Source organism: Acinonyx jubatus, chromosome A3 (assembly GCF_027475565.1).
Source record: "Acinonyx jubatus isolate Ajub_Pintada_27869175 chromosome A3, VMU_Ajub_asm_v1.0, whole genome shotgun sequence".
Classification (NCBI taxonomy): Eukaryota; Metazoa; Chordata; class Mammalia; order Carnivora; family Felidae; genus Acinonyx; species Acinonyx jubatus.
Window position 1 is genome coordinate 13,499,361 of NC_069388.1, and position 15,393 is coordinate 13,514,753.

At 48.7% G+C, this 15,393-nt stretch overlaps 1 protein-coding gene across 30 annotated transcripts in view; it reads left to right on the top strand.

The window, feature by feature from the left end:
* Positions 1–15,393, top strand: part of ZMYND8 (zinc finger MYND-type containing 8) — a 124,428-nt gene that overhangs the window by 92,807 nt on the left and 16,228 nt on the right. For 22 of the 30 annotated variants that reach the window (XM_027070270.2, XM_053199864.1, XM_053199865.1 and 19 more), the window contains 4 exons: positions 640–1,149; positions 6,234–6,602; positions 8,830–9,020; positions 13,899–13,979. In XM_027070270.2, coding sequence (XP_026926071.1) covers positions 640–1,149; positions 6,234–6,602; positions 8,830–9,020; positions 13,899–13,979 — 1,151 coding nt within the window. The remainder of the gene's footprint in view (positions 1–639; positions 1,150–6,233; positions 6,603–8,829; positions 9,021–13,898; positions 13,980–15,393) is intronic. The other 8 variants (XM_053199867.1, XM_027070283.2, XM_027070284.2 and 5 more) reach the window with 2 other exon arrangements.

The following is a 15,393-nucleotide window of genomic DNA, read 5'->3' on the forward strand; positions in this document are numbered from 1 at the left end:
AAGTGAGAAACAAACAAACGACAAAATAGCCGCTGGGCCAAACCATGGCCCCCTAAGTAAAACGTGTGCCGGCCAGATGCGGCTTGTAGGCTGTGAGCTGGCGACCTCTGCCTCAAGGCTTTGGTTTATTTCTTTGAGCTCTGGACTCAAAGCGACGAGGACTTGAATGCTTTGGGAATTGGTGGCAAGAGAGCTGGTGCTCCGTCAGGAGTGCCCAGGGTTCCGGCCTTGCCTCTATCTTGGTTTTCTTTGGGCCTTAGGGTAAGTGATTTCTCTGGGCCTCTGTTTTCTAATCTGTAAAGTGGATCCATTTTAACAGCTCATCTCCTTTGTTCCCCACCCCTCCCAGATTCCACGGCCCGGTTAGTTATTGGTGTCACAAGGACGCAGCTCCGGATAAATTTAAAATTTATGTTGTCTGGTCCCTTGTCATCTTCGAGTGTCAGTAACCGAAACCCTCTGCAAACCCCAGTTGGCATTTGTTAGATGCCGTTCGCTGCTAACCCCACCAGGCCAGGGGGATGCAATTTGAAATGTTTCATTTTATTCCAGCATTTGGCGTGGAAAATGTTTGCGTTTGGGGTCCTGCTCTTTCTTTTTGTGACTACGCCACATGCTGGGTTTTCTCTTTGAATTTAGGCATAAATGAAATCTCAGAAGATGTTTACACGGCTGTGGAGCACAGCGATTCGGAAGATTCAGAGAAGTCCGATAGTAGTGATAGTGAGTATATCAGTGATGATGAACAGAAGTCCAAGAATGAGCCAGAGGACGCAGAAGACAAAGAGGGTAGTCGGGTGGACAAAGAGCCATCGGCTGTCAAAAAAAAACCCAAACTGGCAAACCCAGTGGAGACTAAGGAGGAGCTGAAAAGCACATCACCGGCCAGCGAGAAAGCAGATCCCAGCTCGGTCAAGGAAAAGGCAAGCCCCCAGCCTGAGAAGGACTTCTCCGAAAAAGCAAAAGCCTCCCCTCACCCTGCAAAGGATAAACTGAAGGGGAAAGATGAGACGGATTCCCCAACAGTACATTTGGGCCTGGACTCCGATTCAGAAAGTGAACTTGTCATAGATTTAGGAGAAGACCATACTGGGCGGGAGGGTCGAAAAAATAAGAAGGAACCCAAAGAAACATCTCCCAAGCAGGATGGTAAGTGAACCCCCACCAGTTTTGGTTTCTTGATTTGGCTTAGAGTACCCCCTGTGTTGGTATTTCCAGAAGTTACGTGGCTCTCCGACATCACAGAGGGGGGCACCAGAGCAGACCTTTCATTGGCTCGAGGTCACCTAGCTAAGTCACTAATCAGGTCCAGGACTGACTCCAGGCCTGCCCGCCTCTCGCCCAATGTGGTTGATTTTGAGCTCAGAAAAATAAAAAACGGTAGGTGTTTCTAGCAGTCGGGTCATTGTTTGCCCAAGCTCCACTTTCCCAATATGCTCACTTGTTTCCCTAAAATGTTTGTCAACATTTAGATATATGACAAGGTTGGAATGGTTAGAAGTGTTTATTTTTCATTTTTTTGTTAAAAATTGTTTTTAATGTTTATTTTTGAGAGACAGAGAGAGAGAGAGGGAGAGAGAGAGAGCATGAGTTGGGGAGGGGCAGAGAGAGACACACACACACACACACAGAGTCCGAAACAGGCTCCAGAGTCTGAGCTGTCAGCACAGAGCCTGACGCAGGGCTTGAACTCACGAACCGTGAGATCATGACCTGAGCCAAAGTATGACCAACTGAGCCACCCAGGCGCCCCTGTTAGAAGTGTTTAATTCAGAGATCTTGATGAGTTCAGCTCCTGTTCTTCCCTTCACGCTGCCCGGGTGCCTCATGGTGCATTTTCTTACTGGAATCTGAGACCATTTGGGGAGATGGTACCTGAATACCGAGTGCTTCTTGGGGCCCTAGACAGGGAGAGGGCACTGGATGGTGGGCACCTGAATTGGGGTGCCACCATATATGTGTTTATCCGGCCTGAGTCCAGGGTCTTTGAGCCCTGGCATTGTTGGCATCTTGTGCCGTGTAATTCTTTGTGCCGTGTGTTGGAGAATGTTTGGCAGCCTCCCGGGCCTCTGCCCGCTGGATGCCAAGAGCCTCTGCCTACTGGTGGCAGTCAAAGATGTCTTGATATTGCCCCTGGGCGGCACAAATCTCTGGCTGAGAACCATCACCTGATCTCAGGGGTGCTCCCCATTGCCGCTGTCACAGACCGAACCCGCAGTGGCCACCCTCCCCTGGCGCAGCCCAGGCGTGTTGACAAGCCCTCCAGGAAGAGCGTGTGAATGATGTGAAGGGTGTCCTTCCCGTGGACGAGGCAGTTAGCGTGTTTTTTTTAGCTGGTTTGGCAAGTGGGTGTAAGGGGATTCCAACGTGCCCAAGAAAGGGAGAGAAGAATTAATTTAGGGCCCAGGAAAAACATTGCCTACGGACACACCGGAAATCGTAGCCATAAAACCTTCTGGACTTTGTGAGCACCTGAAGGGCTAGTCAGGTTTCATTTCTGACCTGGGCCAACTTTTGACAGGAGCTAACTTCCCAACCAAACTCTTGAGTCAGAGGTGATTCTACACCCCCTGAGCGTTTCGGAGGCTGGCTGCATAAAGCATGTCGGGAGTGGGCCTTGAGGACCTTTCTTCTGTGCCACGGAGCCTCAGTTGTTGGGGAGAGAGAATTTCTGCAGTTCACTGATGAACCGTGTCTGACTGGTGCAGTGGAGGGAGAAAGAGAAGTGACTGAAAGGGGCAGGGAGGCTAGAACAGCACACCGTCCTGAGTCCCCGTGGATTTGGGGGTGGCCTCCAAAAAATCCGACTTTGTTGTGGATTGGGGTTTGAGGCAGATGTGGCAGAAAACAGGAGGAGAGTAGCATCTTTTCCATATTCCATGTGGTTTGGGGGGAATATTTGGGTACAAAGATGGCAGTGCTCCTATGAGTGATAGGTGTACTGTCCCTTATTGTCCGGAACCTGTCTTTTGATTGATTGGTTTTATGCCTCTTCCTCTTCCAGAAAGGATCTGTAACAGATTGACAAGAATATTTAACCATGAAACAAAACGAAGATACAGAAGTCTGTAAAAGAGGAAGGTAGAATAGTAAGAGGTCTGGGAAGGTTTATGCACATAACTATGCACTGTTTCGGCCTTCAGTGTTAGCAAACTTGAGCTTTCATTTTGGCTGTGAGCTTCCTAGCAGGCAAAACAAAAAGGGAAATAACAGCAGTCAAAGCAAAAAGGGAAATACAGCCCCTTAAAAGATCTCATATTCCCCCCCCCCCCCAAAAAAAAACCAAACATCCCAGTCGATTAAGCGAAATACAGCTGTTCTTGCACTGATGTCTGAGGGAAATACCTTCAAGAGGCCCCAAGTATACAGTGGTTGTAATTAAGCTGAAGATGATTCTGAAACTTAATTCAGTTCGTGCAGAAACTTAATTCAGTTCGTGCATTATCCTGGGGGTTGGGACAAAGACCTACCAGTCTTTTTTTTTTTTAATTTTTTTTTAAATGTTTTATTTTATTTTTGAGACAGAGACAGAGCATGAGCAGGGGAGGGGCAGAGAGGGAGGGAGACACAGAATCCGAAGCAGGCTCCGGGCTCCGAGCTGCCAGCCCAGAGCCCGACGCGGGTCTCGAACTCACGGACTGTGAGATCATGACCTCAGCCGAAGTCGGACGCTCAACCGACTGAGCCACCCAGGCGCCCCAAGACCTACCAGTCTTAAAATCTAGAGCCCCTCGATGGTAGTTTGGGTCTTGAAGGATCGAGTTTGTACCAGACTCTGCAGTGGAGCATGCTTTCAACGGTGTGTTTAGCCGAAGGGTAGTTTGGAGTGAGCCGTGGTGACCTCCAGCTCCCCTCCAGCTGGGAATGAAGCTCACGTATAGAATCTGGATACGTAGCTAGCGAAACAGCTTTGTGGCTGGTGATGTCAGAATAGAGGCAAAGAGAGAGCTTACTTCGAGACCTTGCTGTGAACATCAGTAATTTCCATTCTTTTCTTTAAAAGCCTGCCTTTTAGGGACTAGACAGCGACCAAAGTCTAGAAGAAGTAGTTTAATAAGTAGGGACAGCTTCTGGAGTATTGGCCCGTAAGAGACTCACCCTTTTTTGGGCTACAGGTCATTTGATTATACGCTTCAAATTTCTAGGACAAATGGAATTTCTTATGGCCTCCCCCGCCCCAAACCATTAGAATCTGTTAGGCATCAAAATAGTTGAGTGTCTGAGTGCTTCGAGCCCAGCATCTTTTCAGATTGCACACTCCAGTGTTTCATTTGGAACAGAGGGGCCGCCAAGCCACCTGTGAGGCCAGCTGTTTGCTTCCGAAAAGTGGTACAAAGAAAAGGACCTTTTTGTGGTTGCCCTGTGTCTGAGGAAAGGGGGACGAGGCTAGCTTGTCAACAGTAACGGTATTGCTTTTCTGGTCAGCCGGAAGCAAAGGGAGGCATGTGGGTGAGAAACCCCACCAGGGTACTGCCCCGGTGCAGGGCTCATAGAGAAACTGGGTTCAAAGCCACCTCTCCGCCTGGAGAGTGCAGGGACTGTGTCCAGTATCTGGCACATCATGTCATCCCAGGGAAGGGTCATCCCAGAGCTCCCCCCTCTGGCTCTTCCTGTGAACTTGCCCGTGAACTTGGCTAGGCTCTCCTCTCCGGAGGAGCAGGAGGACGGAGGGCCAGCCAGACGTGATGACCCCCACCCCCAGGTCAGGAAAGTCAGCTTGGTTTTTTTTGTTTTGTTTTGTTTTGTTTGTTTTGTTTTGTTTTGTTTTTTCTCTCCCTCTCCTTTAGGAGATGGACTTCCTAAAACCCAGTGTACTGAAAAGCCTCCCTAGAACAGTCAAGGTCATGTCTTTCCCAGGTTCTAGAAATCTAAAAAGACAGACATGTTCCCGAAGAGGCGTTCATGTCGAGGCACATTGTCTCAGATCGGGGTGCTGACTTATTGCCTGTGTTCTGTGTGTGATCCCCAGGCATCCTCTCGGGGGGGGCAACCCCCCCACTGGTGGCCGGCGTCTCTGCAGTGACAGCCCTTTTACAAATGAGCACCACGTGGCCCCCCCTTCTACGCTGCTCAGTGCTTCCGGCTCTAACCCGCCTTCCTGCCATTCCTCACTGCCTGCCCTCACTGACCCAAGTGCTGCCTGTTCCCAAACACGCCTTGGCTGATGCTGTCACCTTCCTCCTGTTGGACATCCTACCTCCCTGCAGGCCTCCCCTCCTCCACCCCCACCCTAAGACTCCACGAAGCAGCTTTTTCCAAACTTCTCATTCACGTTCATTGTTTTGGCCCTTCCCAAGTCCCGCTTGTATATAATCATTGACTTTATATTTTTATTTAAAGCCACTTACTCTGAATATAAAAACGAAACTCATTTTAGATGTAGATTTGACCAGCACACACGTGAGGCATATACTCACCCTGACAAGCACTGAGCACTGTGTACAATTATTGAATCGCTATGTTGTACACCTGCAGCCAACCTAACGCTGCATGTTACCTGTACTGGCATCACAATTACAAAAACAAAACAAAACACTTAATAAAACAACAGCAACAACAAAGAAGGCAAGTCTCCTAACTTCACGATAAATACCATTGTGTTGGGAAGGTTCTCGCTTCGGGTTGGAATTACCTTTAGTGTGAGGTGTCGAGGCCATTAGCAGCTTACTGGGACCTAGTCCTGGAGGGAGTCGGAGGTTAAGGGATACTTTTCTTTCTGGGTGACTTCGTGTTGTTCGGTGCTTTGACCTACGGGAAGCCATCGGATCCTTTGGGGTGCATGCTTTAGAGGTTCCCTAGCCAAAGGGATTCTCCTCATCTCCAGATTGACTTTGGTTGGTTCTCTCACAAAGTGCTTACCCAGTTCTGTCTGTAAAACGAGCCTCGTGCGGTGATTCTGCTCATCCACGTGTCGTTGGGCAACTTGAGGGCAGGAGCTGTGTCTCATTCCCATTTCTCCCAGAGGCCCAGATGAGAGTCTCAGAGGTGGGCATGTGCTCCCGAGAAGGGGCTGACCCTCTGAGACACAGGTGCAGAAGTGGCCTAAGTGGGTACAGTGAGATGGGCACCTCCATCGGCGTGTCCATGCCACACCGAATTTGTCGGGCATTCCTGGCTGGCCTTGGTTTGTCTTACCCAGAGCCTGCTGGCCTAGAGACCCTGCACGTGAACCTGAGTCCAATCCACCGTTCTTTTGTTTGTGTGTCGTTTGTTTTTTCACGCATCGGCTTTAGTCGTAGGTAAAGCTCCACCATCCACTACGGCGGGCGGCCAGTCCCCACCCGAAACTCCGCTCCTCACCCGCTCCTCCTCCCAAACTCCCACGGCTGGTGTCACGGCCACCACCAGCACCACGTCCACCGTCACGGCCCCGGCCGCCGCCGCCACGGGAAGCCCGGTGAAAAAGCAGAGGCCGCTTTTACCGAAGGAGACTGCCCCGGCCGTGCAGCGGGTCGTGTGGAACTCGTCAAGTAAGTTTCAAACGTCTTCCCAAAAGTGGCACATGCAGAAGATACAGCGCCAACAGGACAGCCAACAGGAGAGCCAGCAGCAGCCACAGTGCTCCCAGGGGACGAGATATCAGACCAGACAGGCTGTGAAAGGTACCACGCACGCCCCCTTCTGTTCTCGTGGCGTCCGCTCCCTGTTCGCCACATCGACAGGAGAGAGAGAATGGTTTTGTTTTTTCCGTTCCTTTTTGTTTCCCGGCCGTTGCATCTTGAAGGCCTTACGCGTTCCATTTGGCATCATTTTTAAAAATTGTCTCGCAGCTCGTTTTTTTCACTCCTATTTATTTATTTTTCGTTTCTGAACAATATGTGCGTATAGGCTTCTTAGAAAAGGGTAAAATACTTACCCCCAAATCTGTTGTCTTGATTGAACTTCCATTTCATCTTCCACCCTTTCTCAGCGGCCACTGTTGACTGTAAAACCCTTTTTTATGCATGTACGCATGTATATTTACATATATATGAATCTTCATAAAAAATAGGACTTTTTTTTAAAACATAAAAATGGTACCATACTTGCTTTTTTTCCCCCCCTCTTTTTTTTTTCTTTTTCTTTTTCTTTTTCTTTTTTTTTTTTTTTTTTTTTTTAACCCATCAGCATGTTTTGGAGGTTCATCCATGTTAGTGCACAGAGCTCTTCATTATTCTTTTGGACTGCTGCATAGTATTCCACAGTTGATGTAAATCAAGTATTCCCCTACGGATGGGCATTTAGATTGCTCCCAGTTTTTTTTTCTGTTGTGAGCAGTGCTGCAATGAATATCTTTGCGTAAGTTTTCTCGTGCACATCCGTCAGCCTCTTGGCGTTACCTTGGGAAGAGTGCTTTCAGTGTGAGACACTGGTAGCAGAGAGCTAGGGATTAGCCCCGTGGAGAAGAGCCGGCATCAGTCAAGAAGCAGTTGCCGAAGTTGGGTAATCAAAGCCGCCCGACACCGCCTCCCCCCCCCCCCGCCTCGGCCAAGCCATGCAGGAGGCTCCATCTGGTGCCGTGCAGAGGAGTACCAGGTTGCCTCGTTTTTTGAGCACTGATGCAGATCATGTTTCCTAGGGAAGCCCGCATCTAGACCCTTGGAGATTGGGGGCTTTGGTTGAAACCCTCACGTACTGAGCGCAGCCTAGCGAGTAGAGATGTGGGTTGAAAGGTGGCCAGGTCTTGAAGAGCCCCAAAGAATCCCCTCGAAGACGGGGCGGGGAGGGGTGGTCGGAGGTAAGAGTAACAGATAGGACAGGTCCAGTGGGAATGCAGCTAGATTGCTCTTGCTGTTTATTGTTTATTTTATTTTTGTAACATTTATTCATTTTTGAGAGAGAGAGGGAGAGAGAGAGAGCGCAAGAGAGCCCAAGTGGGGGAGGGGAGAGAGCGAGGGAGACAGAATCCGAAGCAGCCTCCCGGCTCCCGGCTGTCAGCACAGAGCCCGATGCGGGGCTCGAACCCATGAACCGCGAGATCGTGATCTGAGCCGAAGTTGGACGCTTGACCAGTTGAGCCACCCAGGCGCCTCTGCTCCTGCTATTTTAAAGGGCTAGTGGGGCAGAACTAAATCTAGGGTATTCGAGGTCGGGATGACTAGTTCCTGTGTTTTCTGTCTTCGCACCCCGTCAGCATTACGAGCTTCCCCAGGGGAATTTAGGTGCTGAAGTTGAGAGGCCCATTGATGGTATGGTTCTCAATTTCCAGGTTGTCTTGTGTCAAAGGTGACAAAGCTGGATACTAGTTAAAGTGGTAAGGATGGGTTTTAATCAGTATGTACTATTACGATAGGGAGAAAAAGTCCAGCCTAAACTGAAGTCAGCCCTACTTTGTACAGAGGTGATGAGGCATTTGAAAGGGAGAATGGATGGGGGTAGGGAAGGGGCCGAGTGGGGACCTCCAATAGAGTCAGGGAAGTGAAATTTTACAAAAAACGGGAAATGGGGCTTGGTCCGTGTGAAGCCCACGTGGGGTTGCTAACTGCTGCTTCTCAAAGTTAGGCTCCTACCCTCCCTGGGAGATGCGCCACAGGGGGCTTGCTGTAACAAACAGTAAATTTATATGGCAGCCTTGAACTTTCTCAGGCAGGAGCTTTAATGGGGTCTGGGGTCATCCTAGGGATGCGGCCTTGAGCTGTTAGAAAAGTAGTTTGTGTTTGCCTGAGGCTTGGTCCCAGAAATGGCTTAGAGGATCCTAGTTAGAGTCTGGTCAAAGGGAGGGTGTTTGTCATTTGAAAGTAGAAAAGTTCAAAGGGCACACACTGGGGACTTCACTCCCTCTGTGCAGCTTCGTGCTGGGTCGGGCGCTTCCCGTGGCGGTGGGGTGACCAGGACCCTTTCCTTTCCTAGCTGTGCAGCAGAAGGAGATCACACAGAGCCCATCCACCTCCACCATCACCCTGGTGACCAGCACCCAGTCGTCGCCTCTAGTCACCAGCTCGGGGGCCACGAGCACCCTCGCGTCCTCAGTCAGCGCAGACCTGCCCATCGCCACTGCCTCCGCTGATGTTGCTGCGGACATTGCCAAGTACACTAGCAAAGTGAGTGCCCATGGCACCTGGGGGATGGGGGGGCATGTCAGAGGACCAGCTTCCGGATGGGAGCCTGGAGAGTCACGACCTTGCAGGCTTTACGGGGTGTTTTGGAGGGAAGACCCTGTTTGAAGTGAAGATCTCCAAGCCCAGATTCTTCCACTTGGCTCTAAAGTTGGACCTAAGCAGAGAAATCTAGAATGGGCTGCATCTTGTTCTGAGGGCTTAGATTCTAAAGTTAGTACAGAGCAGGAAAATGACACAGCGGCAGAATCACCCTGAGGAGCTCACGCCACTCGTGAAGACAGTTTCCCTAAGCGCTGGGACAGGTTAGTGTTCCATCAGTTGATAACAGACCAAGGAGTTGGTTTATGATTCAAAAGCCATGTGGAATGAAGTGACACGAGTCTTAGGCAGGAGGTATGTAAGGTATGATACCCACACCAGGTTGGACTAGGGAGGGGTGGATTCCCTCCCGACTCACCCGCCCCCTGAGTTCACTGCTGGGTGTTCGCTCAGCGCAGACTCTTCCTCTTCATTTGCCAGGTGCTTCTTTGCTCGTTGAATTCAGGCAAATACAACCAGGAGCTGTTCTCAAGGTCACATGAGGTTGCTCTGGAGTGACACGCGGGTCCATAGCCACAGACCGCTCGATAGCGGAATAACCACGAGGCCAGGATTTTGTATGTTTTGCTTACCTCCAGGGCCTAGAACGGTGCCTGGCTCACAGTAGGTGTTCCTGCAGGGTTGTTAAATGAATGCATGCTGGTGCCTAACTTCTCTGTGTTGGGCTTATTACCGTGAAGGGCTATTAATAGTAGTTAATGAGGAATAAGCTAGGCAGAGTGTTTAGTATGTCACTAAGTAGGCAGTAATAATAATTTACTCTTCACTAAGGAGTAAGTGATTAGTTAGTTACTAATGAGTACACTATTCAGGTTTATAGAGAGCATGGGTGACCATTACTGAGGATCGCTGTTTCTAGAATTCTTGAAGTGCCATGATAAAGACTTGCTTTATTATATTGTGTTAAAGGTGGACTCTCCTTTAGTTCTGGATGACCAGTGACATTTATAATTTTATATACCAGTGTGTTTTTGTTGGTCATTTTCTTCCTATTCCTTCCATTGAGATGTGTCCAGTATCCTTATACAACAAATGAGCACAAAACATAGCAACTTAAACCAGTTCCCGTTTCTCCTCACAGTTTCTGGGGTCAGGACTCTGGGCAGGGCTCAACTAGGTCCTCTGCTTTAGGGCCCCTGGCAGGTTCCTCTCAAGGTGTTTGCTAGGGTTGAGGTTTCATCCGAAGGCTCGACCAGGAAAGGATCCATTTCCAAGTTGACTTAGGTGGTTGTGAGCAGGATTTACTTCCTCAACAGCCGTCGGGCTGAGGGTCTCAGGTCCAGGCTGGCTCTTGGCCAGAGGCCGTCGTCAGTTCGTGCCATGTGGGCCTTCATACTTGGCAGTTTGCTTCCTCAAAGCCAGTGATAGAGAAAACCTGTTAGCAGGATGGAAGTCAGTCTTCTGTAACCTGATCTCAGAAGTGACAGCCTCTGTTACCTTTGTCATATTGCATTGGTTAGAAGGTCACTAGGCCAGCTCACACTGGAAGGGAGGGGGTTACACAGGGTCACAAACGCCAGAGCACCTGGGATCATTGAGAGCCATCTGTCTTTCACACTAGGTAAGATGGTCCAAGTACTAGATAGTGTTTGCATGGTGTTGCTCTGGCTCGAAACCTGCTGTAAGTGTTATGCTTATATGTTATTTACTTAGCTTTCATAATAAATTGATGAGGTAGATACTGGTATCATCCTTGTTTTATAGATGAGAAAACTGAGGCTCAGTGGGGTTACACAGTCTGAATGGTTGAGCTGGGATTTGAATAGTAGCAGCCAGGATCTTAAAGAGTGGCTTTGAGCCAGTTTGTGAATACCTGTGAAGCCTACTGACCACAGATGTCCAGTGTCCATGAACTGATTGTTCTTGCACGTGCCTTTTTCAACAACCCTATCTGACCCTACCCCCAACCCCCCTGTCTACGGAGAGAATCAGTACCAGTCTTGGGGATAACTTTGTCTCTTATGTAAATTTTTTTTTTTTAAACATTTTTTTATTTTTGAGACAGAGAGACAGAGCATGAACGGGGGAGGGGCAGAGAGAGAGGGAGACACAGAATCGGAAGCAGGCTCCAGGCTCTGAGCTGTCAGCACAGAGCCCGACACGGAGCTTGAACCCATGAACCGTGAGATCATGACCTGAGCCGAAGTCGGACGCTTAACCGACCGAACCACCCAGGCGCCCCAACTTTGGCTCTAATTTAGTATGTTTGTCCTCCTTTTGAATTAAATGCATGAATTGTTATAGAGTCCCTGAGTGTCAGAAGAGGAAGGATTCAAGGGGCGATGATCTATTGCCATTCTTAAGATTTTAGTCTTCCCTGTCCACCTACTGGTAGATATTGATTTAATGTTTTTATTTAAATTTAATATAGTTTTCTTTAAATTGACCGAAAGAGTGAAACCAAAATTGGGTCTACCATTCTCAGATAACCATTCCCTGTCAAGGCTTGAAGCCTAAGTTTGTTTTCCTTTGGTTAAAAGGAGAGATTGTCACCAAAGTGTTTGGTGCATAGTGGCACCATACTGAGACTTTGTTCCTCATGTGGTATGCAGGTTTACGGAGGAATGGAAAAGGAGTGATCTTTTTCATTCCTGATTTCAGAAGGTGTCTGGTGTGCCTAAATGGTCTCTTGTTCTGCTAAGTTTAGCCTTACCAGCACCTTCCATTGATTGGGTCCAACTTGCCTAATTGACAGATGAGGAAACTGAGGCCTGCTGAGTGGGCCTGGCGGGTGGTTTGCACTGAGCTGGTTTTCTGAGCTCCTGCAGCTGTCTTTATTTCTTGGGCTTCCCCTTTGCTCTTACCACAAAATTGAGGAATGAACTTCGTGGTAGACATTTTCTTCGCAGTTAAGAAAATGAGCACGGTGACATATTTTTGGAGCTGATGAACTTTCCTGCCTCCGAGGTGACCCAGAGTTGAACACCCAGACCTGTGTGTGTTGGCAGAAGGATGCTCTTTTATTAATGCTGAGCCCTTTGCTATATTTGGAAGAAAGAGTGAAAATCCGTCCACAGATCCATGATTTCTTTAAAATGGAATGTAACCATTGCATTAGGAATGTATTGAATTTCATCCACTTTCTAAAGTTTTCTTGTAAAGCAATTTAGCCTTAATATTTTAAATTGACATGGTTGGTGCAGCGGGGCGGGGAGGCCCATACAGGACGACTGGGGAGCGCGAAGTGTTTTTCCTGGCCGTGTCCATGTGTGGCCCCCAAAACAAGTGAGGAGTAGAAATCCCAACGGTGACTGTATTCGTTTTCCTCCCATTTTGGGGTGAATTGGGGGTTATTATTTTAGAGTTTGGCACTTTATTAATTACAGCACATGTGGATTTTTTTTTTCCCCTGTAAAAATAAGATGAACAGGTATTTCTTTCTGAATACCTGCCCTGTGGCAGATACTGAACCATTGTCTCCACATGGGTTTTTCACCTAATCTTTGTGCACACCCTACACGGGCCCACTGTCCTTACCCTTGTTTTCTACATGGGGGAACCGAGGCTCAGAGAGTGGGTGGTGGTGGGAAGAGATCTCGGGCATCAGATACGAGGGTGGTTTTTGTCATGCCTTCTTGTTGGATTGGAGCAAATTGCAAAACACAGTGGAGACTTTGCTGCAGCCAGGACAGGCCCCGAGGCCTGCTTTGGTCTCCTGTCCTCTCCTCTTTGTCCTGTGACCGCTGGAGGGGCGGGGAATCAGCCAGCAAGTGATAGGCAGGAGAAAAATCATCCTGCAGACACATTCAGTCAGCAGGGAACTAGGTGCCTGCCACGTGGACCTGAGCTGGTGTCACAAACTCGCTGATGCCTTCAGGGCTCAGAGAGTTAAAGAAAAGGAAGATGGCACACTGGACAGGCAATGGGAGGGAGCCCTGACCAAAGTCCTTCAAATACCGAACCAGCTATCGCCACACAGTGGGCTGGATTAATTCGTCCATAAAAACGAAGGACTGATCCAGTCTGTGACCCAGACAGATCTCGAAACCTCTGCACTAAGTGGAAGAAGGCGGTCACCAAAGACCATGTGTTGTGTGACTCCATAGATAGAAAATATCTAGATGAAGCACATCCATCCGTGTAGAAAGCAGATCAGTGGTTGTCAGGGGGTGGGGGGCGATGGGGACCTTTGGGGGGTGAAAGCTAAGGGGTATCCGAGTTCTTTTTGGGGTAATGGACTGTGGGGATGGATGTACAACTGTGAATCTATTAAAGGTCATGGATTTGTGCACTGTAAATGGGTCCATTGGTAGATGAATGAGATCTCAATAAGACTTTTTTTTTTTTTAAGGGGAAGGAATTTAGAAACAACAGTCACAAAAGGAAACAATTCCTCCCTGAACCCATAGTGCTGGCCAAAGCAAACAGGCCTGGGGCCCAAATTCAGCCTCTCCAGATTAGCCTGTGGGCTACAGAAACTAGCTTTGTGTATTCCTACCCTGGATTATACCTGAGTTTCTCGACCTTGGCACCAGTGACATTTTGGGTTGGATAATTCTTTGTTGTGGGGGCTGTTCTGTCTATATAGCGTATGTAGCTCATCCTTGGCCTGCACCCACCAGATGCCAATAGTCTGCTTCCCCAACCCCCCCCCCCCCCCCCCATCAGTCATGACAACCACAAGTGCCAAATGTCCTGTGAGGGACAGAATTGCCCCCTGTTGAGAACAACTGCTTTGTATTGGGTAGGTTTTAGATGTATTTCATCTAGGAAAACCTCAGGGAAGCGATCACCTGAATTGTTTCTGTTTTTATCTTTCAGATGATGGATGCAATAAAAGGAACGATGACAGAAATCTACAACGATCTTTCTAAAAACACTACTGGGAGCACAATAGCCGAGGTCAGAGATGACACATTCCTTATTTGCTAAGAATGTTATACGGGCTGCTGTAAAATGGTGCCAGGAAGCAGCTTCTCCGGAAGTCCCTCCAGGGCGCTCTGCTGATTGTGTTTGTTGGGAAGGGCGTGTCTTTACTTAGTCACAAGGCTGGCTCTGTGGTGAGGATACACACAGCTTTGTGTGATCGGTTCACTTCTAGTCAAACGGCCAATACTGGAGCCTGAGTTAACCCCCTAGTGAAACCTGAGATTAATCAGTTCCTTTGGCCCCCATGTATAATTGTCTCCTGGCTCTCTGTAAGTTTGGACATTTTTATACAAGGGATCCTTGTTGTCTTAGGATTTGCATACTGAAAGCCTCCACAATTGTGTGGTTGCCTAGGGAATAAAGCGGTTAAAACATGAAAATGTCCACTTAGGAAGTGACCATTTGTGAAAATAGATCTCTTTGAACTGACTTCTTAGGCTAGGCTAATTCATTGTAAGCCAGGTGCGGAAGGGTCACCAGGTGAAATGACAAGTGAAGGAACTTCTTGAGGTCATCGTAAGTGATGTTGGAGACAGGGAAATTCCATGCAAGCCACTGACCTGTGAGGGCCGGCACTCAGGAGAAGAGAAAATCTCCCCCAGGAAGGTGTCCTAATAGGCTTTCGGCAGAGAACAGTGTGCATATAAAGCTTTGAGAGAGGTCCGGAAGGAAATCAGTGAGTTCCTGGGATATTTTGCTCATGTGACCATCTCTATGATGAGACCAAGGATTGGTATGTGGTTGAAAACACAGATCCGTAATGTCTCACTTGAAACCTTGGGGTCCAGATGTGTGCCAGAATTTTTCAGAATTTGAAAAGGTAATATGCAGCTACCCGCCCCAAACAGTACAACATGTCTGCTGTGAAATATGCTCGTTCACACAAATTAGGGTTTCTCCACCTCGGCACTTCTGACATTTGTGCCAGATGATTCTCTGTTATGGGGGCTGTCTTGTCCATCGTAGGGTGCTTGGCAGGTCCCTGGCTTCTACCCTATTGGCAGTAGCACCCCTCCATTGTGACAGCCTCAGAAGTCTGCAGTGTCCTGGAGGGAGCGGGGAGGACAAAGTCACCGTGGTGGAGAGCCACTGTGGTTATCAAACACTGTAAATAGGGCCCATGTTCAGGCGGGGTTTATTTTTCCCCTCCAAATGAATTTAACTCCTCCCTCCAAAATTACCCTTTGGTTTCCAGAGATGTTAGGCTTTGGAGTTTCAGGTGAATAACTATAGATTCCATCTACAATGTTAGGTAAGAGGGGCGCCTGGGTGGCTCGGTCGGTTGAGCAGCCGACGTCGGCTCAGGTCATGATCTCACAGTCCGTGTGTTCGAGCCCCGCGTCGGGCTCTGTGCTGACAGCTCAGAGCCTGGGCCCTGTTTCAGATT